Source organism: Zosterops lateralis (genome assembly GCF_965231275.1).
Source record: "Zosterops lateralis genome assembly, chromosome: 4".
NCBI classification, from domain to species: Eukaryota; Metazoa; Chordata; class Aves; order Passeriformes; family Zosteropidae; genus Zosterops; species Zosterops lateralis.
The window spans coordinates 9,406,631-9,432,743 of record NC_139765.1 but is presented as its reverse complement, the minus strand read 5'-3'; the positions used below and the strand labels follow the sequence as shown (position 1 = coordinate 9,432,743).

The following is a 26,113-nucleotide window of genomic DNA, read 5'->3' as shown; positions in this document are numbered from 1 at the left end:
TTACCTATGAAAACTAGTAAGCACCGTCTCTGGGGATTCCTGCTGCCAGGTAAGACTTGGCTTTCCTTCCTCTCTTTGTTGCTTCACTTTTCTTAGAGGCTGTCTTTTAGCTGAATTCCTGGGTGAAGAGTCTTCTGTGTCCACCCAGTCCAGCCAGTGCAGCTCCTGTGCCTGTGTGCTGACACACAGCAAAGTCATGGCTAAGGAGGCTTACTGCAGAGTGCAGCAGTTTCCAGAGGGAGGAAGGATGTTTTCTCATTGCCTGGAGTTTGGATGAGTGAAGGGGCACTTCAGGAGGTGTCTCAGCCTGCTGAATGCATGCTCAGGGACAGGTCTGTCCCTGGACCTGACCATCAGGCACAGGTCCACGTGCCAGCCCTGGGGACAGTGAGTGCCACTGCCACCCAAGCTGTGTCACAGGTGAGCTACCGGGAGTGCTTTTGGTGGGAGAGAGAGCAGAGCCACCAGAGAGGGCTCCCACCCCACAGGCAGCTGGAGCCAGGGATGGAAGGAGGGGTCTGAGCCACAGCTGTGAGCCCAGCAGACAGTCAGGGACTCAGGTGAGCATGGCCAGCAGCTGTGCTTCAGGAAGAGTGTCACCCACCTGGACTTACTCTGTTGTTATAGGTGCGATTGGGAGTGCAGCAGCGGATGCTCATAAAATCTTCAGAAGGGACAGGCACAGAGGGAGAGGCAGTGGGCCAGGGAGTACATCAGGAAGTGTTTTGATTTCTAGAGCTTAATGACAGTGCCAACAGAGACAACAGTCTATGGGTAGGAGTCAGTGGAAAGACCAGCAAGCCAGATGTCATGGTGGGAGTCTGCTAGAAATGCAGCACAGCAGAGAGGAAGGGAGGTCTAGGAGGTTCCTGCTGTGTGTGGAAGAAAACTGCCAGATACAGACGGTGACAGAGGCTGTGAAGGCAGGTGTCCCATGGGACCGGTTTGGGAACTGAGGAATGGCAAATGGTGTGGCATTTGTAGACTGTCTAGGGCACAATGATCATGAAATGAAAGAGATTTAATCCCTGAAAAAGTAGGGAGGGGAGGTCAGCAAACTGCCGCTTTGGACTCCCTCCTGGAGGGAAGACTTTGGCCTATTTAGGAAACTGATTGACAAGAGTTCTTTGGGAGGCAGTTCTGAAGGGAAAAGGAGTCAAGGAAGGCTGGACACTCTTCAAGAAAGAAATCTTAAAGGTGCAGGAGCAGGACAATGGGATCATGGCCCCCTGTATCAGCAATAGTGTGGCCAGCAGAACCAAGGCAGTGATTACCCCCTTGTACTCAGCACTGCTGATGCCACACCTCAAACCCTGTGCTCAGTTCTGGGCCCCTCACTGCAAGGACATTGAGATGTTGGAATGTATCCAGAGAAGAGCAATGGAGGTGGGGAAGGGACTGGAGCACAAGTCCTGTGAGGAGCAGCTGAGGGAGCTGGGGGTGTTTACCATGGAGAAAAAGAGGCTCAGGGGGGCCTTAAGGCTCTCTACAAGTCCCTGAAAGGAGGCTGTAGTGAGGAGGGGTAACAATCCTGTGTAACAAGCAATAAGAAAAGAGAGAACAGGTTCAAGTTCCACCAGGGAGGTTTAGATTGCATACCAGGAAAGTCTTTCCTGGAAGGGTTGGCAAGCACTGGAATGGGCTGCCCAGTGAAGTGGTTGAGTCACCATCCTTGGAGGTATTTAAAAGATGGGTGGATGTGCCACTCAGAATTTAGTGGTGGACCTCTCAGTACTGGGTCTATAGATGCACTTGATGATCTTAGGGGTCTTTTCCAACCTAAACAATTCTATGATTACATTTTTCTGGCATTGCTGCCATGTTTGGAAAGAAAATGCTTAGACATTTTCTGTCTTCATTTTCTATGTCACTAGAGAAATATGGTATCCCAGATATGGTAACAACCTGAGGCCATTGCTATACCAAATTTAGTAAAAGACCATCATTACGAGCCAGGTATTTCCTTGGACAAAACCAGAGATGTCCCTCACCTCCCACTGGAATTGATAGTTTATCAGGAATACTCCCAGTGTAACACCAACAGTGCCAAAAGTATTTGAGTGGCAAATTTGCGATTACAGTGAAGCAGCCCTGTGTATTCTGGTTGCACTAAAGAGGAAAGGTCAAAACTAGCAGTGCACTTGGCTGTGGTTCCACTGGGTATGTTTCTCTGTGCTCTGTCTTGTGTTAAAAGTTTCCATCAGAGGCATTGTCAGGGCAACCAAACTAATGCTCTGAGATACACGGCTACAGGTGGCTCTGAAAACTACCAACCTCCTTAAAGCCATGCCACAAGAGCAGATGGGGATATATAAAAACCTGTAGAGCCTACATGGATTATCAGGCCTTCCTTTCATTCTTCAATTTGACAGTCAGACAATAAATGTTTAGGATTTTTATATTGTAATAATTTGTGCATGAGTTTTGTTTAAGCTCTGCTGGCCATTTGAGATTTGTCTCAACTCAGTGGAACACAAGCTCTCATGCTTCTGTCAAGCACCAGTTTATCATATTCCACCCCCACACCACCACAGCAATTTTTTTTTGTGTCCTGACCAGCTTGCATATGTGGTGTAGTGGAAGAGACCTTCTACAGCTCTGCCACACCTTCTCTAGCTGGAAGTTGCTTTGCTCAGAGATAAGGACAATTCATTTAGCTGTGGTGTATATGTTTTCCTTTTCCAGGTTTTGGGGTGTTTTCATTCCAAAATTGCGGTAAATATGCAGAGCATTGAGAACCTTACAGTAGAGGCTATTTGATGTGTTTGCAGGGGTAGCACACCTTATGTGATTGTCATAAAAGAATTTATCCTCATGCAAGTGCCATGAGGTACATGCTGTCTTTCCCCATTGTACAGATTCAAGGGTGGGGTAGATAAAGATGGTGTGACTTTTCCCAAGACATCAAGAAAATCAGAAGCAGAACAGGAATAGGTGCAATAAGTGTTCTGCCAGCACTTTTTTTTTTTTTTTTTTTTTTTTTTTTTTTTTTTTTTTTTTTTTTTTCTTTCAATTGCAAAAAACCCTCTATACTCTTTAGTGTTGATAAGGAAATACATTAGAGTTCCTGTCAGGACAGTGCAAAATGCAAATATTTCTCTTATACATAGTCACAGCTCTTATTTTAAATGACAGAGAGATCGTGGTGAAAATTTTGGTGCCACAAGCAGAATCTTTTTGTCTTGGTCACATGAACAGAGTTTATGAGCAGATCTTACCATCAAAAGATATACCTTTGTTATTTTCACTTGTATTTCTGGTAAAACAAGTGCCTGCTTGGGAAGCCATGAAAACACGTGCATCCAGATGTATATACATATACATACATCCATACATATTTTTAACTTATGTAAGATCTGTGTCTTCAGACAAACATGAAAGAACAGGAACTTTTCCTATTCATATTTTCAGGCAGCAGTTCTGTAAAACATAGAACTGCCTAAAATTGAATGCAGAAGCTGATTTCATGAATATTTTTAGATCTGATTTAGAGACAGAAATTAAAAACAAAGTACTGCAGCATGTAACTAGATATTTAAGAATTAGTAATATCTTTTGTTTTCAAAGTGCAGTATTTAGGTTTTCTTTACTTCTTTGTATTTACCTGCAAAGAAGCAAATCCACATTTTTCCTGAAACAATTGACCACTGAGCCCTAAGACTCTATGTAAAATGGTAAAGGGAACTAAACCTCTTTATTCTTGTGTAACTCATTAGCAAACATCAGACGATTAGAGCTAATGTTTCCATCTAAAACAATTCAAATGCCTCATTAACGAGGATAGATTTCCTTTGATCTAATTATTTCATGTCCCAGATATATGGGAAATTCAGAGATCAGCACTGAGAAATCTCTGTAGACCTGGTCACATCTAGAAACGTGAATTTACACGTGGACTTCAGAAATGTTGTTTAAAATTATAATGAGCCTTGTTTAGTCTGCTGGCAACGCTTGGCCAAATGTTTAATGAAATCACGCTGATGATAGCTGGAGAATGAAGATGATGGCTGTTTGCTGAGTATTATTTAATCTCCATTATTATAGGCAAGTAGATTGCAAATTCCATAATTAAACATCCAGTGCACTGGTCAGATTCTGTTTGTAAAGGTTGGTAATTGCTGTTGTTGGGAAAACAGTCCAGCGGGGTGTTGCTGTCACATGATGAGCTTTTGAGGCTGAGCTAATGGGATGCCCTTTTAAAGTGTTCTCCATGTTTTCTGCTTTAGAGGCAGAGGATACCATCATGGAGATTTCATCAAAAGAACACACTCACTTTTTCTCAAACAACACAATCCTGCCTGTGGACCAATCTTCATTCAAATCTGAATCATCCGCATCCAAGGAGAAACAGTCGTGTTGTGGAGGTATAAAGGTAGAGTAAGAGTTTTTGATATTCCAGCAGGGACTTAGAAAATCTCTCTTTCTTTTTCCTTTTTATTTTTTTTTTTTATTTTTTTTAAAGTTATTATTATGTCATGTCAGTATGAAATTATGAGATACTCCTAAGTCACATGAAAATCTTCTTCAGATCTGTATTTGCCTAACGTTTGGCAGTCATCAAATACAATTTGTTGGCTGAGGCTTGCATATTATGAGATCTTCAAGAGCCATCCTAAAAAGTCCCTCTATCTTCCTAATTGCTCTACCTGAAGCTGAGAACAGAGTACTGGCAGACAGCAGCTGTCAGTAAAGATCGGATTTTTAAGATAATAGCCATAGTAGTCTGCTGGGCTCCCTAAAGAAATATTGTATTATAGTCCGTGTGCTTTGAGTACTATATTATTAAATCATTATTGTAATATTCCTCATTCAAGAGAGCTCTGCATGAGGTGACTTTGAAATGAAACTGCAGAAGTTTTACCACTTTATCCATGTCTCTCTCACCCACAAGAAGTTTTTCCTGGATGTGATGGGAGGTCCTGCTTTGAGCCCTCACAGTGTAGCTGTGCCTACCTGCTGGTGGGAGCTGCACCTCAGAGGAGCATTGCTCCCTGTTCAGGACACAGGAGGCAGCACAAAGCTTTGCCTACTGCCTCTGCCTGATTTCCAAAATGCTGACACTCTCTTGGGTGAGGTCTTAAAATCACCACACAATGGTGAGATGATTTGAGTTACGCAGAAAATGAGTCTTCAGCCTCACCCCCTTCTTTTCATTGTGTACAATCTTTATTTCTGTTGTTTTTTCCCCTCACTCAAACACACATCTACATTCAGATATTAATCCAGCTCCCAGTACAGCCAATAACATGAGCAATAGCTGCCCTGAAATCTATAAATTATGAATGGTTTTGTTTTGAAATAGGAGTTGTATTAAATAATTTTTGTAGCATAATATAAATTCTATCATTGCTTCTCCATTTGCTATAATGATAATGCAATCCCCTCGATGAATAAAACTTCAGTCACAGATTAGCCAGTCAGGAACCAGCTTATTAGCTCCAGAAATAGAAAAGCAATAATATTTCAGCTCAGTTTCTTTCTCTTTAAAGAAGTTGTGTCTTCTGGGAACCCAAACAGATATAAATAGTGTATTCCTGTAGGAACTTAGAAAATCTCTCTTTTTTGGTGAACGTTTTTGAGTTCTGATTAGGTCTTGCTGAGTCAGAATGAAATTATTAAAGGTATCTCTAAGTCATTAAGAAGTCTGCTTCAGGTTTTGCCTAATGTGTTAAGAAAACAATATGTAGATATTTCTATCAATTATCAACCTTCCTATGTCTTAAAATTGCCTTTATTAACTAGAGAGATGTGGTGAAATATCTACTTACAAGACTGACAGACCAGAGAAGAATGTGAAATCGTGTGTACCTTTCTGTCCCAGGCCTAAATCAGGAGGGTCTTTCCACCACTGTACACCTGGGACAGTTGCAAACCCTCTAAAAAAAATTGTGCTGAAGACATTCAGAAGCATTTCAAGTTGTAGTTTACCTATACAATTTTCCTGTTTTAAAAAAAAAAAAAAAAAGTGCTTTTACATTGCTATTTAAAATCCAAGGGCATAAAAAAACCAGAAGAACTAAAATATTATGGCAATATTTGTACTAGAGAGTTCTTTGAGAGCTGCTGCTGTAGGAAAAACAATCCAGAGAGGGGGTTTATATGTTTATTTACCCACAACTCTTTCTGAAGGAGGGATAACCAGCCCTTGATAAAGTGTATTGAACGTGACACAGAGATATAGTTGAACCTCGACAAAAGAATTTGCATTCAGCAGTGATGTTATTACCACTGTGCCCTGTCAAATGAGATGTTGTAAGGAGATTTGCACTGGAGGCGAGTACATTGCTCAGAGCTCCTGCTCACTGGGAGTGTGATTGTCAGAGAGGATTAAGGAGCAGCATGAAGTTTTAGAGTTCTATTCAAATAAGACTTCAATGTGTCTCTTAATTTCTGGGACTGGGTTTTACAGAAAGCATCTCTATTCATATTCAGTCAAAACCACCTGTATCTGAAGGTAGAAAGCAATGGTGGGGTTTCCATGACCGGTTGCACTATATGTACCTGTGGAGTACATAAACTCAGTTGGGCTGCATTTGGTGAGGGCACATTTAGGCAATAGATCTGCAGGAACAAAGAATTGGTACTAGGGACCCTGTGCTCCCACTACCCTGTGCATTTCAGACCAGTCCTCATCTTCCAGTTTATTTTTTTTTTTTTAGAAAGGGGCTCAGTCTGTACCTTTGAAGTATATACCAAAGCACTGTGAAGGGACACGGAGTTTAATTTCCAAAGCCCACTCCTGATTCAGAAGAATATGCTAAAACAGATATAGTGATCTATTAAGAGAAAACTGTCTCTGCAAAACAAAAGGATGGGAGAAGGTTGTCTCCAACAAAATGCAGGGTGAACTCTGAGGAAAATGCATGTATCAGACATTGCAAGAGGTCTATTAGAGGAAGGATGATCCTAGAAGAGAATCGTCTGGCAGGTCACTGCTCATTTCACAGAACATGTACCATATTTAAAAATGTTAAAGAAGTTACCTCCCCACCAAGCCACACTTAGCATTTACACATATGGTTACTGTGTAAGATACTCCCTCCTGAGAAAATCACAAGTTTCTGCCTTTAAACAGAGCAGTAGCATTGGCATCTACCTGAAATTAGCAAGGGTTGAGAGTCAATTCAGTTTTTATCAATATTGCTCATTAGAGATTAACAATCTAGCATTTAATAAGAAGTAGGAGAAATATTGGTTTGGCTATTTGGCAAAAAAAAGAGGTAGGCATGCAGAACTTGCTTAAAAATAATTCCTATATCTTCTGTACTGCCTAATTTTAATCACTGTCATTTTTTTTCACAGATATTTCTTGGTGCATTGTCATTTGTTTATTTTGCTAAAGCACTTTCAGGAAGTTATCTAAAAAGTACTATCACACAAATAGAAAGAAGATTTGACATCCCATCCTCTTTGGTTGGTGTTATTGATGGAAGTTTTGAAATTGGTATGTGTTTTAGAAGAAACCTATTTTTATTTTCAGAAAAAAAAAAAAAAGGGTGATGCAATTGTTGTAAAGAATGATTGTATGAATTTCCCTAAACCATAAAACTAAGCAAGATTCCCCTAGTAAAATAAGTGGGACTTATCAGTATGATTATGTTCAATATAATAAGGTTGCTAATACAAGCAATTCAGCATAGACATTAAAAAAATTGTAATTTGATAAGGTAAGCATGTGGCTAGTTCATACTAACAGACATTTTGAGGGTTGGATGAGAATTTGCCTGCATGGATTTCTGCCTCCACAAGTGTTTGTCCTTTGTGATTTATTAAGCAGCAGGAGGACAAACATCTAACTGTAATCTACATTTCTTGTCCAGTCCCTTTCCTTCCCTCTCACACTGTTTCCTGCATGTCTCTTACAATTTCAGATTACTGAATTTATCTCATAAGTATTCAGTGGACTGTTGTACTCATAGGAATAAAAGCTTAGCCTAAGTGTATAAAACTCTGATTCCTCATTTTTCTGCTTTTCTGGTTAATTGCTCTCTTCAGATGGCACAGTCTTTCTCCTCCTTTCCAGCTCTTTATCCAAGGGTTTATGGTTTTCCTATCACAGAAGGCATTGGACTCCTGTAGAATGCCTGGAAAGAAGGAGAAAGACCAACCCCATCAGCCCTCTCTCCCTGAAATCAGTGTCTATACTACATACCAGGAATTGTTATCTTAGGGGATCTCGTCAACAAGCAGTAAAACTCAGTTTTCCTTTTGTACTCTCAAAGGGAACCTCCTAATCATAATTCTAGTGAGCTACTTTGGAGCAAAGCTTCACAGGCCAAGAATAATTGGAGCAGGCTGCTTAATTATGTCAGCTGGAACATTCCTGATTGCAATGCCCCAGTTCTTCATGGGACGGTAAGTGCAGAGTGGTCACTGTTTTCCAGCTCGGCTGTGCACACTGAATGGCAGCTCACTAAAACATTTAGGCTTTGACTATGAAGATAGAAATAGGCATATGAGGATGCAGTTACTTAATTTAATTTAATTATTTTTTTGTGAAAAGATTTATTACTGTTGAGCAAATAATTTAACATGTGTACTATTTTCAGTTGTAATCAACTTAGTTTTTTATTAGCCTCTGATCTTGATTGGCCACATTTTGATGTGGTTTAGGAACTGTTGGAATGTCAGTAAAGAAGTGATGACTAAACTCAGGAAGACAATCTGAGTACCAGTCACAAGCTGGAGGATACACCAGCATCTGATAATCTCAGTCCAAATTCATGTATCAAAGTAGAGCAAAGTGCCTGTTAGGCTGAAATGAATCACTGATGCAAAAATAACCAACAGGACAATTTTCACTTACAGCTGCAGTATAAATAGAGCTCTGTTTATCCCCTGTGAACTACCACTGGCAACGGATCCAGATGGATTCATATGGATGCAGATGAAATTTGCATTTAAGTGCTATAAGCCTTATCTGGTAGTTACAGATCTGACTGCTTTTTCTTGTCAGTACTTATGAATAAATACAGCTTTGTTTTCTAAACAGATACAGGTATGAAAGATTCCCTTCCACCATCAATTCGACTGTTAGCCTCTCTCCATGTCTGCAGGATAAAAGCCAAACTCCACTCTCAGCCTTGGAGAAATCTCAAGCAAAAATAAATGATGCAGGTGAGACTGATCTCTGTTGAATCTTGGGGCTGGTAGTGCTCACTATCCTTAATGTTTCCCAAATCTTTCTTTCAGGAGATCCAAGTTTTGGTTAGAAGGAAGTGGAAGAATTCTCTAAAAGGAGATCTGGTGGCAAATTTATAAAACCAGCAAAATTTCAGTATCTGTGAGGCAGCTCATGCTAAAAATTTGTCTACCTTACACTCTTTCATAGTTTTCCTACTGTTTCTCCCACAGCAGAAGTATTTTAGAAGCCCTGAGCTTTCAGTGTCAAACTGTTACTATAAACCCATCGTTGTTGTCTCTTGTTATGCACACAGGGTGTGAAAAGGAAGCAGGCTCTTCCATGTGGATCTATGTTTTACTCGGAAATCTTTTACGTGGAATAGGTGAAACCCCTATCCAGCCCCTGGGCATTGCATACATTGATGATTATGCTGTTGAAGAGAATGCTGCCTTATATATTGGTAAAATAAACATTATTTCTTTTTCCTAATAAATCTTTTTCCCCCAGAGGAAACTGAGTCATTCTGAATAATGAAATGAATGTTATTGAATTAACTTGCTCTGATTGTTTTGTTTGCATAATTTCCAATATTAAAGTTTATTTAACAGTCATGTACACTCAAGGGACCAAGTTCCTATTTAATTATACCAGCACAGTTCCATTATCTTAATTTGCTGAAAGAATTTGACCTTGGGTTCCTGCTGTTACCCTAATCTTCCTAATTCTTCTGGATGTGGATTGCTGAGCCTCTGTGCACATTCAGTTCTCTGGAAAGTGATAAAAACAGGCATTCTTTTAAGAACTTAAAATAGAATTTTAGTGGGTACTCAAAACATTCCCTCCAGATTCATGTAGGATTATAAGCAATAGTATTGAAACTTTAGAAAGTTTGGATCAGTGTTTTCCTGTGTTCTATGTCTGATCACTGCACATTCACCTGAAATATTACCATGAAGTCCTATCTCATCAGCATCTGCTCTTGACAGATTTCCAGCCAGGCAAAAGGCAAAAATATCAGATGCTCTCTGTGAAAGATTCAGTCTTCTCAGATTTCCAGGTGAATTTTTTCAAATTCAAAGTATTCATAAAGTTTGGCTGAGGGTGTATTGAAACATATTAACAGTGGAAAGCAAAGCAAAGTGATTTCTCAGCCTATTCAAGGCCTACTTAAACTTAAGGTGATCAGTTAACTCTAAAAAATTACATTTGCTTTCCAGTTACTTTAATCTTATCAGCAAAAGCATTTTTAGCAACTGCAGATTGGTGCTGCTATTGAGTTTAGGCCATTCAGTTTCCTGACATTTTTTCCTTCAGGCTGAATTTAACTTTAATTGGATAATAACATAAAGTGTCATCGTAGTGGGGAAAATTTTATTGATGACTTTTTTTTTTCTTCTTGAAAATATTTCAGTTTGTGTAATGCTATCTCTTGCTGCCCATCACATGCCATAATCTGCTGTTAAGTGCAGAATAACCAATGCCCTTTTTGGCTCAGGAGTGTAACAGTCCCCTATTTTCTATTCCAGGCTGTGTACAGACAGTTGCAATTATAGGGCCAATATTTGGCTTTCTCCTGGGATCCCTGTGTGCCAAACTTTACGTTGACATTGGCTTTGTAGACCTGGGTAAGTCGGAACACTCAGGCTTTAAAAATCCAGTCGGGGTCCAAAATGCCTATTTTAGGGCAAGAACTCTCTGGTTATCTTCTAGGCATGAGGGGCTAGCAGGGGTAGAGTAGGCACGTCCTGAAATGAAAGGGATGACAGCAGTGCAGTGGTCCATGCAGAATAGGCTGGCAAGAAGGATGGGTTTAGAGGAAGAAGGAGGTCTGACTCTTCCTCAGCCCCAGCAGATCTGCAGCAGGTTCCTCCAAGAGACACTCTGGTAAGGAGGCTCTGGGGAGACAATGTGAGCCAGGAGGAAACAGGACTGAGGCTCAGGATCCTGTGTGTGCTTTTTTAATATCCTGTTGTTGCCCAGAAAAGTGGTTTGGCAGGGGGTACCAAGTCTCTTGATTGTCCTCCTTCTGAGAAAACAGGAAGGAAAAATGCAGGAGGAAAACAGTTTTTTTCCTGAGGCTTTTGTGCAGAGCAGCCTGACTGGAAGCGAGTGGGCACCTGGACTGCCCCACGCGCTGGTCCTTACAGTATCTCTGGGGATGTGCAAGTGGCACAGCAGTGTCAGGGCTGGGCTGCTGCTGTGCCCCAGCCATCAGCAAGTCCTCAGTGTGTCCCCACAGCTGCTCCTCTAAAACCCTCATTGTGACACAGAGCACACTGTAGGGGGTGGGGATGGAAAGTCCCCGCAAAACCACCTTCCTTATCACCTACCTACCTTCCTTCCTTAGCAGCAAATATTCTCAAAATGCACTTATTTGTTTCTTGTTTTCCACTTTCTCCAGACGGCGTCACAATAAGTCCCAAGGACGTGGAGTGGGTGGGAGCGTGGTGGCTGGGGTACCTGATAGCTGGGGTGATCAGCGTCCTGGCTGGCATCCCCTTCTGGTTCCTGCCCAAGCACCTCCCAAAACCTGAGAGCAGGAAGGACTCCAGCACCTCTTCTGAGCACTCCAAGTTCATCATTGAGGAGAACAAGGACCAACGCATGTCCTACTGGCAGCAAGCAAAGCTTGCAGAGATGGCAAAAGGCAAACCACTTGAGTTTTCTTCCTGATTGTCGAGTTTTTGTCTCAAAGGCTTTTAGACTTAAAAACTTTGTACTTTCTGAGTCTTTATTTTAATAGTCTCAGAATTATGCTTTTTCCCCCTGGTTTCACTCTCCAACTCAATAGTACACACAAAAAGGTCTCTTCCATGTTCCTTGGACTTGCTATTGCATAAGAATGTCTTTGGCTGAGATTTGTAAAATTACAGGAGTGACCCAGCACATATCATGAAGCTCTGCAAAAATTCTTTATTTCCATATAATGACTGTTGCAGAAGTGGTGCTCAAAAGGAAACCAACCCTTGGTTTTTGCTAATTATTTTTTTTCCTGTGAGTTCATGCATTTAGGAAAACATGTACAATATCTGATCAGAATATAGGTGGGCACAGACCAGCTACAGTATTAGAGGAGGCTGTCTGGATTTTGACAGGAGCTGGTTTGCACAACTGCATTTCCTTGGCCATGCTTTGCCAAAAGCATTTTCCCTCAGAACTTGAATCTGTACCTCAAAATGTCTGTGCTTACTGTCAGCTGTGCTGAGCACTCTGTCCCAAATTAAGCTAAATGGTGCTCCAGCTGTTAAGAACACATAGAAACCAAATCATTCCTAGTTTATGATGGAAAGAAGGTAATTCAAACAAGATATCTCTTCTGGGAAATGGAAACTTAGTGTTTTGTTCCACTGTTCCTCCATCTAGAAATGGGGAGCATCATGGAACTTCACAGATTCCCTCTGAAATGTTTTGCATTTGGGGGTTTTTTTGGAGGTCCACACATGTTACAAAGCATTACTCACAGCAGTTATTCTCTCTCTGGCCTGTTTATTATTTCTGCTGTTTTGTCTTGCAGAGTTCTTCCCATCACTGAAGAACCTCTTTGGGAATCCAGTTTACATTCTGTATTTGTGTGCAAGTATCATTCAGTTCAATTCTTTAATTGGCATGGTGACATATAAGCCAAAGTACATTGAACAACAATATGGGCAGACATCTTCAAAAAGTAACTTTGTTATAGGTAATGCTATATCTGTTTCTTGATGTCTTTAAAATGGACATTTTAGGAGTGGCATATACATTTAAGAAAAATTGTATTTTTTTAGGGTATGTTCATTTCTTCTCTCTCCTTGTCTGACTTTAAGTAATAGCTCATAGAAGGTAAGTTATTTCCTTTCTGCTTCAGCAGAGTTTATCTATGCAAGAGTCCCAAGCTGTCCCATACAGCACAAGAGAGAGAAGCTGCTTCAGCCTTTGGGTACAGAAATCAACATTTTTGTAGCTGACTTCAGGAGGGTGGACTTGACTGCCCGATTGCTGAACCTGCATGTGGGGTTCAGCTCCAGAGGTCCAGGGCCTCAATAACATTAAGCAGCAAAGAGGTTTACATCTACCCAACACTGAGGGAACTGCCTTGTTCCAGAGCAGCATTAGTTGCACAGCAACAGAGGTATATATATGCAGAAAAGCTGTAATGATCCATTGTGCTATGTTAATTCCGTTAAAGATAGAAGCTGGAATTTCCTGGCACGAAACTCCTCAAAGTGAGGAGAAATCTTCAAGTATAGTTGATGGCCAAAGAAAGTCCAGAAAACAATCCCTACATTCAGTATAGTACTTCTCATTGTATTTAAAGATTTTCTGGTGCTAAGCTTTCAGGTATGTGCAAACTGAGTGAGGATTAAGAACCATTTGATTTCTCTGACCATAGAGTGTGTGTGATGGCTTGGTTAGGGAAGGATCCTGCTGAGTGGCTATCCCTATGAAAGGTGATTTTTCTTCCTCCTTTTCCTTTCTCTCCAAATCCACCCTTCCGGAGAAAACTGAGGCCTGACTCAAACTCACATTGTTTATTTCTCTTTCACAACCTCTTTTACTCTTTCTTCTTCTTTAAAAAATTGTTTCTATCACAATCTCTGACAGATATCAAAATTGTCAGAGCAATCTGAAGCACTAAAAAAAAAGGCAAAAAAAGGCAGGTCTTGCTCAGGCTTTCATAACATTAGATAAAACTGAATTTGTCCTCTAGGAATCAGCAGATCACTCTATTGACAACCTAAGCGTGGAAAAAAAACACCTAGCTTAAGAAACTGGAAGAGCATTATCTAAACTCCATCCATAATCTTTGTCAAAGAAGCAGCAAAGAAGCATGTCCTTGGAAGTAAATTTTTCAAAGCTGTCCCAGCTGTTCTTTGTAACACTCCAAGGATCAGTCTAAGTCTGGATAAAATAAAATGCCCTGACTGAAGATCTTCTATGTTTTGTTCCTTCATCTGATTGCGGCAGGTGTTTTTGTGGCTGACAAGGTTAGTCTATTGAGCTGGTTGTATTCATTAACACAGATTTTTCTGTTTGATTTCAGGTCTTATTAACATTCCTGCTGTGGCCTTTGGCATATTCTCTGGAGGACTGATCATGAAAAAATTCGGAATCGGTATTTTAGGGGCTGCAAAACTTTTCTTGGGATCATCTTTCTTTGGTTACCTTTTGCTCCTCTCGTTGTTTGCGATGGGATGCGAGAACTCGGACGTGGCCGGACTGACTGTGTCGTACCACGGGTATGCTGAGAAGGCCATGCTTCAGCAGAAAGGGCTGCTGCAAACCAAACTCCTTTCCTCATTTTATTTCATAAAGTATATGTTGTTAAAAAGAGAGTGAGTGACCTGAATATGCTCCCCAGAAATTTGAATCAAATCAGTGGAAACTGCTCCATTCCAGCAGGCGTTGTGTCATGACCTTCTTGTGATTATGGCATAAACCAGTGGGGCTTATGTCACAAGTGCAGATTAATTTTCTTATTACTTTTTAATTATTATTGCCATGGGACCCATCCTTTGAGCCCAGTGATTCCTGGAAATGTGAGTAGCTCAGTAGGGGGGAAGAGATTCAATTAATTGTTTCTTGCCCTTGTGTGCCGCTGAACAATGAAAGGCATTTAATAGCCTTTCCACTCAAAACTTAAGGATTCCTGGATTAACCATGATGTTAACCATGAGGTACACCTGAGGCTAACAGTTTTGCCCCATACTATTACTCTGTAAAACTAACTTTTTGGGAGGAGTTTCCAGCAGCACTGGCTCACAACAGCTCTGGTAGCTGCTCCAGTGATGTCTGATGGCTGAGTTTGGCAGTGAGCTGTCATGCAAGGTATCAGACACTCAGTTTGGATGAATCCTATTCTGATAAATTCCTTGCTAACTTCTACAGAGACCATTTCCTGTGAGTAACTCATTCCCTTCTTTGCTATTTGCCTAGTTGTGTTAAAATTGCATAACTAAAACCTTAGCAAATCTGAGAAAATGCATGAACATAAATTGTTAGTCGTCCCCCTTAATAAAGTAAATACTCTCTCACAGTAGGTGGCGTGATAGTGCAAAAACCTTTGGATAACAGAGCAATAAGGATTTACACTGCTGTGTGGATGTGAAGAGATGACCTTTAATGGGCTAAAGAGAGAAGATCTGGTCGGGGCGCCTGGCAGAGAGCATAACCCAGGAGATGATCGTGATTTCCTCCACATCAATACCTTTGCAACTTCTTGTTTTCCACAGAGCTAAACTGATGACTGATTATGAGGAAGCCCTGTTTTCAGAGTGCAACTCAGGCTGCTCATGTTCCAAGAATGACTGGGACCCCATTTGTGGGGAGAATGGAGTTACCTACATCTCTGCCTGCCTCGCTGGCTGCCAGGCATCCAACGGCAGTGGGAAAAGCACTGTAAGGCAATCCTTCATTTCCGTATGAGATGTGACCATTTTGTTCTGACACAACCAGGTCTGTCAGAGTAAGTGGATTTAACATGAGCATGGCACATCCTGTTCAGCCCTGAACTCCTCAGGGGTTTTTAGCAATCTGCCACAGGCGGGACCATCAAGAGATGTTTAAAGCATTATTTATTGCCTCAGTCTCATGAAGGATGAGAACGTCCTCACTGCATAAGTTAGATGTCAAGTGCTCGTGGTCAGTGCTCACAAGACACAGGGTACAAGGTTTTAAAAGGTTTATTAGCCAATAATCCACTGCCACATATATTATTTTTATTTTCACACCGATAGCCAATTAAACTGCATCACATGTCCTGCCACAATGCGGGCTTTCATATCCAAACATATAGTGACACACAAATTTACTTGCTGCACTTTGAAACTTTTTATTATTTCTGTAACTACTTCTACATCTACACTTTAAAGCTTTAGAACTTTCCACTACTTAGCTTAATGTGTCTCTGCTTAAATTAAAAATCCACATTTTTGCTTATGGTCTCTAAATTTAGAAGTCTTTTCCAAGAACTCAGGTTGAACCCTGTATTCATTACTGTGTTTGGGCCTGCATGCACAAGATTTTGATAATTTTCTGTGCCTTGATTTCCCACATGCCAACAACGTTTAAAATTTTCTCACTTGCTGTTGCCAGCAGAAATCACAAGCAGAGAATGTAATTAGATTCCTCAACAGTAGACACTTTATAATTTTCTCCTTCATCGAATAAGCTTTTTCTTTTGTAAAATGCTTCCCACTTTGGACTTAAACTTTCAGCCATCCAGAAAAGCATGATGTGCTATTCCTAAACATCCACTTCTCCACTGTTTAGGTTATCATACACTTTTGCCTGCTCTCTTCCAGGTATTTTTTAACTGCAGCTGCGTGGGAACTTTTGAATCCTCACAAAGCTCCTCAGCTGTGGTGGGACCATGTCAAAAAGGAAATGAGTGTCCCAAAATGTTTCTGTATTTTCTAGTAATATCAGTTATCACTTCATACACTTTGTCAGTAGGTGGCACACCCGGATACATACTGCTTCTAAGGTAAGAAATCATTTCTGTTAGCATTGCCAAATGTTTTCAAAGTGTTTTGACACATGATTGGTACTCCCTCCCTTCCCGGTATTCCTTGTATTGGGAAATGTTTTGCAGCTGTGCAAGGTGGCATATTTCATATAATTGTTCTCTCCCAGATTTTTCTCCTTGTTTTAACAATCATTTTAGATTTTTTTTCCTATTGTGGTAATCACAGACGTAGTGAATGCTTGTCCCAATGCACATTTAACTGCTGGAAGTATTTGTCCATCGCTGTAAGCTTTGAAGCTAATTTTAGCAAGTGCAAAAGGCATTTAATACTAGAAGTGCTTAATCTGGATTTTTGTCAGCTACTTGCAATTTTTGGATTCCAAGTCCTGCTCTGCTCTGTTTTGGAAACCTTTCTTTCTCAGTTCCTTTTCCCCAATTATTTCCAGATGAGCACATTTCACCTTTTTAAACAAAACAACAGTAAATCCAGTCTAACTAATCTTTAGTGTTATAACTGTGTTTTCTTGCTCCCAAATTCTCTTTGTTTTTGAATTAAATTTTCTGGACCAGGCCTTGTCTCATTGCTAGTATCTTTATACCGCATGGACAATACCAGTGTTAGAACTGGCTGAACAGACCATATGGAAAAATCTAAATTAAGTAATGTGACTTCAGCTACGGTTCCGTCACAATCGTTGAACCAGAATAAATATTCACACAGAGACTTTCAGAAATGGTCGAGGTGAGGATCCTTCTCCACTGCCCTGCACAAACACTGCCAGTGAGGCATACACAAGCTGCACAGCTTTCCTCACACACCTTGCAGGGTTACCACTGAGTGCTGGAAAACCACACAGCATCTCTTTCTCTCCCCAAGGGCTCACTCCAAGAACAATCATACTATAATCCATTTTAGACCATTTTTACTGAAGCTTCTGCACAACTGAACTGTCCATGCGCCAAGATGAGGATGATTCATGAGTGGAGAGCTTGCAGCAAAGCCTTCAGGATTTATGCCAGATTGCTCTCTGTGGTTGCTTCTGACATGTTGGATAAACATGGGCATAGATCTATGCAGGGATGCAGTTCCCTTTCCCTCTACGTGATGTTTTCCATCTATCCATAAGACATATGGTGGAAAATGTGCAGATCTGGTACCACGCAAGGCCTCAAAATTGTGGTAGCCATGCTCAACCTCCTGCTTTCTTCTTGTCTCCACTGCATAAAAAATTAAGTGTTTGGGACTGAACACATAGAAGCTTAAATGACAGAGTTGTCTGCCCTTCTCAGCCCTAAGAACTTGCTCTTGGGGGTCTTACTGCTCAATCGATTTAGTTAGAAAAGCTTAGAAAGGTTTCCAATTACAATACTAGACTACTCTGTTATATGAAATCAACAAAACAGTTTCATTGGTTCTGCTCCAATGATTTTATTGCTGTTGAAAATCATTTTACTTTGAGAGACATTTAACTGAAACTGAGAAGTTATGTGTTTTCCTGCTGGATTGAAGGAAATTTATTTAGCTGCACACTTTTGATGTGCAGCATGTCTCAGTAAGTTCAATACTTTTTTTTTTTTTTTTTTTTTTTTTTTTTTTTTTTTTTTTTAATGCACTGCAAATGACCTTTGGGCACAATTCCACTTTAAGCTCACACTAACTTTTGTCTTTTTTGAAATCCACCACTGGCTGACTTTCTCCAAAAACCTGGCTGAACTGAAAGTGTGGTTCCGTTACCAGGAGGAAAATAAATTTTCTTTGAACACAGATAGTCCCAAGATCAAGTTGCAGTCTTCATTATGTATTTTTTTCCAATTATCTCTTTTAAAAATGATTCAGTATTCAGTCATTTCTGTTAAGATTCCAGCACTTAAGCAAGCTGATATTTTCAGATGAATAGATATTGTTACACCTGCCACGGAGGAAAAATACAGCTAAATCCCTAAAAGCCTTTAAGATTTAGTGACTTTTACTTTGATGGTTTGCACACTGAAGTCATTGAAATATGCTTACAGCTGGGGACCAAGTCATTTGCTGAAATGTCATTTTGCTGGTATTAGCCTAATTACAGTGGCCAAGGAACTGGGGAAAGCCCTGAAGTTTTTGAGAAAAAGGCCCTGGAGTTCAGATAGCTGTTGCTCAAGTACCAGCTGTTGTTCAAGTACTATTAATAGCAGGTGATTAGGCAGTGAAAAGGAAGTCTCAGATCTCCCTAAGAGGTCTGGCTATCACTCAGCATCACAAAGGACTCCTGTTTCCTTGCAAAGACAATACAAAAAATAAAACAATTTTTTTTAATCTGAAAGAGAATATTTTTTTGCAGGACATAAATCCTACGAAACATATATCAAATATCCAGTTATGGGTTATATTTTCCATTTTTTGCTTTCTATGCCCTCAGATTTGTTTAGGAGGACTCTAGGCTTAGGAGTGCTTGTGTAGCAAATGTCTAATAGGAGAGCAAGACACTGTTCCAACTTAAATCACTTTACAGTCATGCCCTCATAGATGGCAGTACTTGTATAAACCACAATCAACAGACTGTGTGACGATAATCCATGACCAGGGCATTAGAAAACAAAATGTTGAAAATTACCTCTGGTGGGGAACAATAGAGTTAGTTCTGAAATGCCTTTATTATTTTTAAAACATATTCCCAATTACATTAGTTTTTGCAGAAGCAGAGGCCACTCTAATTCAGGCCACACAGACTGTATCTCCAGAGTGCTATGTTCATCCAATAGTGACAAATTGAATTTCAGTCCATTTCATTTTTTCTGATTTATATCGAATAGAATGATTGTGACAAAAGTTTTATTAATTACGGTATTGATACATGTGTTTAAAAAATGACCTTGTTAAATCATGTGGCTGGTACTACTCCCTTGCCAAAATCAAACACGTTCCCAGATTTGTGCTGGATTAGGGATTGTAATAGTCAGTCTGGTACATGCTGGGAGAAACAGCACCTTTGAGCAGCTGGTGGAGGAGCAGATGATTTCTACAAATCTGAGCGGCTCCATACACACCCTGCTGATAGCAGGGCTGGGAAAGGCAGCTGTTCTCCTGCCCACCACCTCTCCCTCCCTCAAGGGGCCAGGATGATGATGCAAGGCTGGAGCAGGGGTCATCTGGAGCCAGAAGAACTGGATGTGTGTGTTGGGGTCACCCTGCAAACTTAGAAGAGTCCAAATGCAAATGGTCTGATCTGTTACACAATGGTTTGGAGGATTTACCTTTACAGGAAGTGTGATCCTGATCCTAGACAGAGTGCAATGAAAAGTGAGTTCCTAAATACCTTGTACTAGCCTGGGAGTTGATTCTGAACTTCAGGAAGCGTCTAACTGAATAAAAACATCCAGTGTATGCAAGATTTCACTATCTTGTCCTGTGTTAGTAGCACCTAAATGCTGATGTCATCTGAAAATCCATCTTAAAATGTGATGTTGAGTATAGACGATCAGAACTCCTAGAGGCCATTCTGGTTTTATAACCTTTTTTACATATTTCTGCAAATCGGTCAGAGTCATGACATTAAGGAGAAAAAGGTCACACTTCTTTCCTTTATCTTGCTTTCTATTTGTGTTCTAATTACATACACCTGATGCTTTATTTCTAGTTAACACATCTTTTATTATTATTATTTTTAGATGCATTAAACCCCACTTGAAATCATTTGCACTTGGTATCTATACCCTGGCAATAAGAGTACTTGGTAAGTCCATTTGTACTCCTGAATCAGTATTAATACACTCCTCACTAATAATTTATCTTAGAATTAAGCTTTGATTGTTGGAAAGAACAATGTCTATCTGCAAATAAATATCATATGATTAAAAAAAAAGGTTGGAAAAGGGAAATTGCTTTGTACTTCATAAATCACAAAATTATGTCTTAGGTATAATTAAAATACACAAGGCCAGTATTTATAGAGGTGTGATCTTGTAGACTATGAAGCTAACATCAAAATTGTCTCCTTACTCAGCAACAAGCCTAATAGAACAGCTATGGCTGAGAATTTGTGATTGTTTTTTAGACACAAACTCACTAGTTTCTAAAGGAATTAATCTGACTACAGGTGTGCCTGGGGGCAAGGCTCTCTGCAGACTTGTGGTAGAGCCACCTGAAATTAAGGGTAACATGAGATGCCAATGAACTGGAAATTCTAAAATTCTCTAGGTCTTCAAGAAAAAAAAATCAGCAATAAGCAAGTCAAAAATTAGCAAGAAGCGGGAGTTAGATTACTGGATGAAATTACATCAAAACAAGCTCCTGGCTTCTTTCTTACACCTTTGCAGGCCAGAATTTTCTCTCCAGGCTTACTTTCTCCTCCAGCAACCATGGGTGGCTGCCCAGGTGCCACAGAGTCCATGATGTCCCCATTAGCACATGAAAAAAGGCTTTTCCCTTCCATCACCCCCAAGAGATGCAGTAGGTTTGCCCCTGCCACAGTAGGATCTCAAGATACTTGGAGGATTCCTGCAGCCCCACTGTCTCTGACCCTTCTCATCCACCCCCCAACCACACAGGACACCCCTACACCCCACCTGAACAGCTTCCACTGCTCTCAAGAAAGGAGAAGTATCTCCTAACCTTTTTCCCTAGAGATGTCCCACAGGGTGAGGAAACCAAACCAGGAGGAGTGGCCAGCACTCCTTCCACGGACTTCCAAGGGCTTTTTGATGTTTTGTCATGTTTTCCTGGCTCCCCACAGGGAGGAAAGGGCGGTGTGTTCCTGGGAAGCACAAGACACGTTTTCCCAAACCAGCAAACAGTGTGGAGCTGTCATTGCTGTTAGAATACATTATTTAATGTTGTGCATGAAAGTGCCTCTAGATCAAAACTGATCACCCTGGAAAGTAATTTTTTTTACCTCTATTTATTTATTGAATACATCCAGCGGGGATTCCAGCCCCAGTGTATTTTGGAGTAGCCCTAGATACCACTTGCCTGAAATGGGGAAGCAAAAGGTGTGGGGGAAGAGGAGCATGCAGACTCTATGACTCCAGTGCACTCAGGTAACAGCTCTTCTCCATTCATTCTTTAACTTCTGTTCTTAAAGTACATCTGCACCTGGCACTGGTAGAAGAATTTCTGTTAGAAAATTTGAGTGAAAGATTTGAAACTGAATGAAAGACTCTGACTAACAATATTAGCAATGATGCTCACATTTCACCATTCTTCTTTTGATTCAATCTCTTTTTGTGGGGGGTGGAAGGGTGGATCATCTTGTTTCAGTATCAGCTGGAAATAATTGCCACTTAATAATTCACCAAAAAAAAGTTGTTTTGAAACCTCAATTTTATGATAAAGTTTCCCTCAGTTTTCAATATCTCTGCTGTCATAGTGTGTATGTGTGTGTGTAAATAAATTATTAAGCCTCATTTTTCTCCATGTTGGAGCTGCATCAAAAAATGGAAGGCAAAGGTGCCAAAAAACATGCTTGGCTTATCTAGAGGCTTAAGTGCAGAGTTGTCTCTATCAATTTATTGCTAGAGAACAGTAATTGTCTGAACTGCATTTGTGAAAGGCTTCACCAGAAATGAAGAATGGAGTAACAGTGGTAAAAGGAAAATGGGAGAACAGGTTGTCCCTCCTCCCACCACAAAATAAGTAAACATGAGAGGAGGGTACATCTTGTTTTGAAAACTTCAAGGAAAGAGCAAAATCTGAGCTGGGATTCTTTTTGCTAATAAAACATTATGATGTTATTGCTGCTGCTGTTGTTGCTGTCATTATGCCTGCAAAGCAAAAATGTCATCAAATGGTCTTGATATCACTGGTACTGTTTATGAGACAACCAAGAAATAGAGTAACTGCCCTAAAAATATTAGCGCTATTCTTACTGAAGCATGTTGGGGTGGAGGTCAGTCAATGCCTGAGATGCTTTCTTGACCACAGACCACTCTATACCTGACCTGGGTGGGCTGACAAACTCCCCTCTCCAGGGTCATCCCCTTGATTGAAGTGTCCTTACCCAGCCTTACCTGGTGAAAATATGAATGTGTCCTTGATGCCTTGTAGTTGCTTGTTGCCTCTGACATAGGCTCTGATCAATCATTTCTCTCTCAGGTATGTGTACCTGGGGCTGACTTTGGTCTTGGGCACGGTGTCCATTTTCTTCAGTGTTGCTGTCCTTTGGGTTCTCCGAAAAAAGTCTTCTCCACAAGATGAGACCCTCTCAGCCAACGGGGAGAGAGGCGCCTGTGGGACAAAGAGGAGAAAAGATAATTTTGTCACTAGTGACCAGTTAATTCAGCCAACTTACTGGCCAGAAAAGGAGACCAGACTTTAGGAAAACTGAGATCTCCACCCTGATTTTAACCAGTGAGTGGTGTTCCAGGCAAAAATCCATCATCAGTGAAGCAGCATCTTAGTAGCCACCCTGAAAATGTTCACCGTCTTGCAATTCTATCTGTAATCCTCAAAAGCAAAGACCAGCAGTTTTTACCATGTAAACAGCTCTAAAAACACTGCTCACCTTTTTTTCTACCAAGTGAGGGGATTTCCTATGGTGGGGAGTTGCAGTTGTGCCCTCACTGAGAAAAAGTTTTTGCAGCTGCCCCTCAGCTCCCTCCCTCCTCACGAAGCTGCAGGAGCTGCTGCTGCCCCTCAGTTTCCTCCTGGGTGAGGAGTAGTGGGGAGGCTGCCAACAGCTACTGATGCCTTGGGAAGGCTGACCTGGAACAGAGACTGGACTTTCAATAAAGCAGGTATTTATTGAAAGGCCTCTGGGATACACCTTGGGCAGGACAGGGCCTGGCCAGGGCTATACCCAAGGTGGACTAAGAATGGTCACAAAATGGCAGACCGGCAACAAAGTCTTACACTTTTATAAGTTTTGGTCCGTTTGCATATTGGGGTTTAATTGTTCAATTTCAGCTTCAGGTTGTGAGGTCCCATCCTTCTTGTTCCTCTCTCCAGCCACCGTTGATTGTGCTTTTGAGCCTGAAAGTTGTCCTTAGTCTTCAGCAGGAAAAGGATTTGCTTTTTCTCCTTTGCTCTGTGAAGAGAACTGACTAACACTTAATATGAGGCTCAGAACTGCACCCCTAGGCAGCACAGAATCTGAAAAACACGAAAGCTAAAACTTAAGGTATCACTCCCTCTGCCACGGGACCAGCCAAGAGGAGCCGGGGCACAAAACCTGACTTGGAAACCTGGAAGGTGGAGAGATCTCCGGCATGCAGCCTGTCCTTGCCAACAGCAAGGCACGGGGCAGGAGGAAGGTGGTTTGCTGGAAAGAAAAATCAGCCACAGGCTTTGGGCACCTCATGAATTCAACCCATAACACTTAGGATGTTGAGTGTTGTGGGTAGGAATCTGTTTTCCAGTAGCTTTGTTACAGCACAACAATCAACACTAGAAGTTGTCATTGCAGTCAAAGAGACCACAAGAGTACCATCCAAAGGAAACTGGAATGAAAATAGAGCTTTTTTAGATGTCCAGCAGTTTCTTGCTACTTGCTAGTACTCCGTGTACTAAATAATTCGATGCACTTTATGATGTAATAACAAAATTATACAAGATATATATGATTTATATTTTTAAAAGCTATGACCAAACAGCTTGGGAAAAATAAAATTGATTAAAATTAATTAAAAGACCAGGTGACTTGGGGCTTTTCTTTTTAATTTATTGTATTTTCTAGTTGCAACTAGAACATTTTTGGGCTTTATCAATATTTGATATTAATTATATTTGGGGTGGGGAGTGCAAAGGAGAGCTGTTTAATATGAAAAAAATCTCAAGAAAGCTTGAACTGGGAAAGGTAATGGCAGCACCACAGAGATATCCTTTAAAGCAACTAGAATTTTTGAGCACGATGAAAGGTAGGCTTCATTCTTCACCACAAAATTGGCAAAACAAACACATATCACATCATTTGTGTCCCAGCAGTGGCTGTAGGTACTCTGCTGCCTCTCCTGTGTGAGTGCTTGAAGAGGGGCACATGCATAAGAGTGGGATTCACTGGGATTTATCAATGATCAGTGATTAATGATCAGTGTTTGTGATTAGTGATCAATGTTTGTCCTGTACCATTAGAGACCTACCTAACCCACTCATTAGCAACACCAAGAAGGATGGTGCTTAAGCACCAAATATCTGCAGAAGGTGAGGCTTTATTCTGCACAACATTAAAAGAAAAGTTTCTGAAACTTACTTTTAGAAGCTATGAAGTGCATAGACTTGCAAGTAGCTAGGTTCCAGAGGTATTTTAAAAGCATTTTCACATAGATAAACATTATTAATAATTATTAATAATCTAGCCCAAAGCCTGTTGCCTAGAAGGATCATAGATCTGTCCCAGTCTGGTTGTCTTTTTTTGTGCCCTGGAGCATCACTAAGCAAGTGCTGCATGAGGCAGTTCTTCATCCAGTGCTAATCAACCTCTAAAAGACAAAAAGTCCATAATTGCTGTAAAAATGATGAGAGCAATTTAAATGTGGGGCCACTTAAATTTAAATGGTGATTTAAAGTGCTCATTAAAAGAACCTTACTTAAGCAACATGTGGCTAATATCAGGGGGTTAGTTAACCAACAGCTCATCCCAGATTAATACAGTTCATTGAATTTTGAAGAGAGTAAATAAGGAAAGGATTTAGTGGAGAGCACATGGAGCACATTCTCACAGCTGGATGGTGACCAGGCCAGGAAGCTCTCCCTCATGGCTGTTGAGCATGGTAAGTTTGAAAGTTTGTTGTACACAACCAGAATTCTCTCATTGATCCTGTGATGTTGGCACTGCTAAAATAAGATGTGGAAAAACACAAACTTGTTTAAGTAAAAACCAACCTGTGATAACATTGTACAGTCAGCAAAAATCTGTTTATTTAAGTGTGCAGACAGACTGTTTTCCAGTGTCTGGGAATCAAAAAGGACACAACTATAATAGAAATAAAATACTTTTTTTTTTTCTTTTTTTCCCCCTTTTTTTTTAACTAGAACAACAGTCTTTGGGATGTTGTGATATCTGGTAGATTTTTCTGTCAGGAAAAAATCAGGACTCATCCTGTAAAAGACTAATTTTTGTAAAAAATCTGCTCTAGTGTTACAAGATAGATGAACAGTTTCTTGAAGTGGTTTTGTATAAAATACCAGGTACTCAATTATGGGAGCCTTATTAATTTTTTCAGTCCTGTTCCCTCTGTTAGTATCCCAGACCCGTAAAGATGATGGAGGACTTGCCCTGGGATTTCACCTGAAGTCAGCACGGCTTTTGTTTCTGCTGTTCTGTGGTGCAGCACACATTTGGATTGGCTACTAGAAAGGTCTAAGCACTCTCACCTGCCAGTGACTTACACTTCAATGTTGTGTCTGTAGTAACTCCAGTCCAAGCTGCTGATTAAGTCTAAATGCAAAGACAAGCTGTGCAACCACTATTAATGTCTACCCTTTGTATTTTAAGTAGAAAAGAAAAAGATATCATCAAAACAGCACATTATGGTCTACTTTTCCCCAGACAGATGCATGATGCAACCCAATGACAAAATTTATTTTTGATTTCAAAATTCAATTTCAAATTGATTTCAAAAGAACTTACCAA

At 40.5% G+C, this 26,113-nt stretch overlaps 1 protein-coding gene across 1 annotated transcript; it reads left to right on the top strand.

Moving 5' to 3' along the window:
* Positions 1-6: 6 nt before the first annotated feature.
* Positions 7-22,861, top strand: LOC310908224 (solute carrier organic anion transporter family member 1C1-like; the record flags this gene model as incomplete). The annotated part of the gene is made up of 15 exons (XM_083859042.1): positions 7-49; positions 4,227-4,372; positions 7,303-7,444; positions 8,223-8,355; positions 8,993-9,117; positions 9,438-9,584; positions 10,651-10,749; positions 11,526-11,771; positions 12,639-12,803; positions 14,145-14,340; positions 15,334-15,499; positions 16,405-16,586; positions 20,217-20,281; positions 21,467-21,584; positions 22,639-22,861. The coding sequence occupies 15 exons, from the start codon at positions 7-9 to the stop codon at positions 22,859-22,861; spliced, it is 2,196 nt and encodes a 731-aa protein (XP_083715168.1).
* Between the last annotated feature and the right edge of the window lie 3,252 nt (positions 22,862-26,113).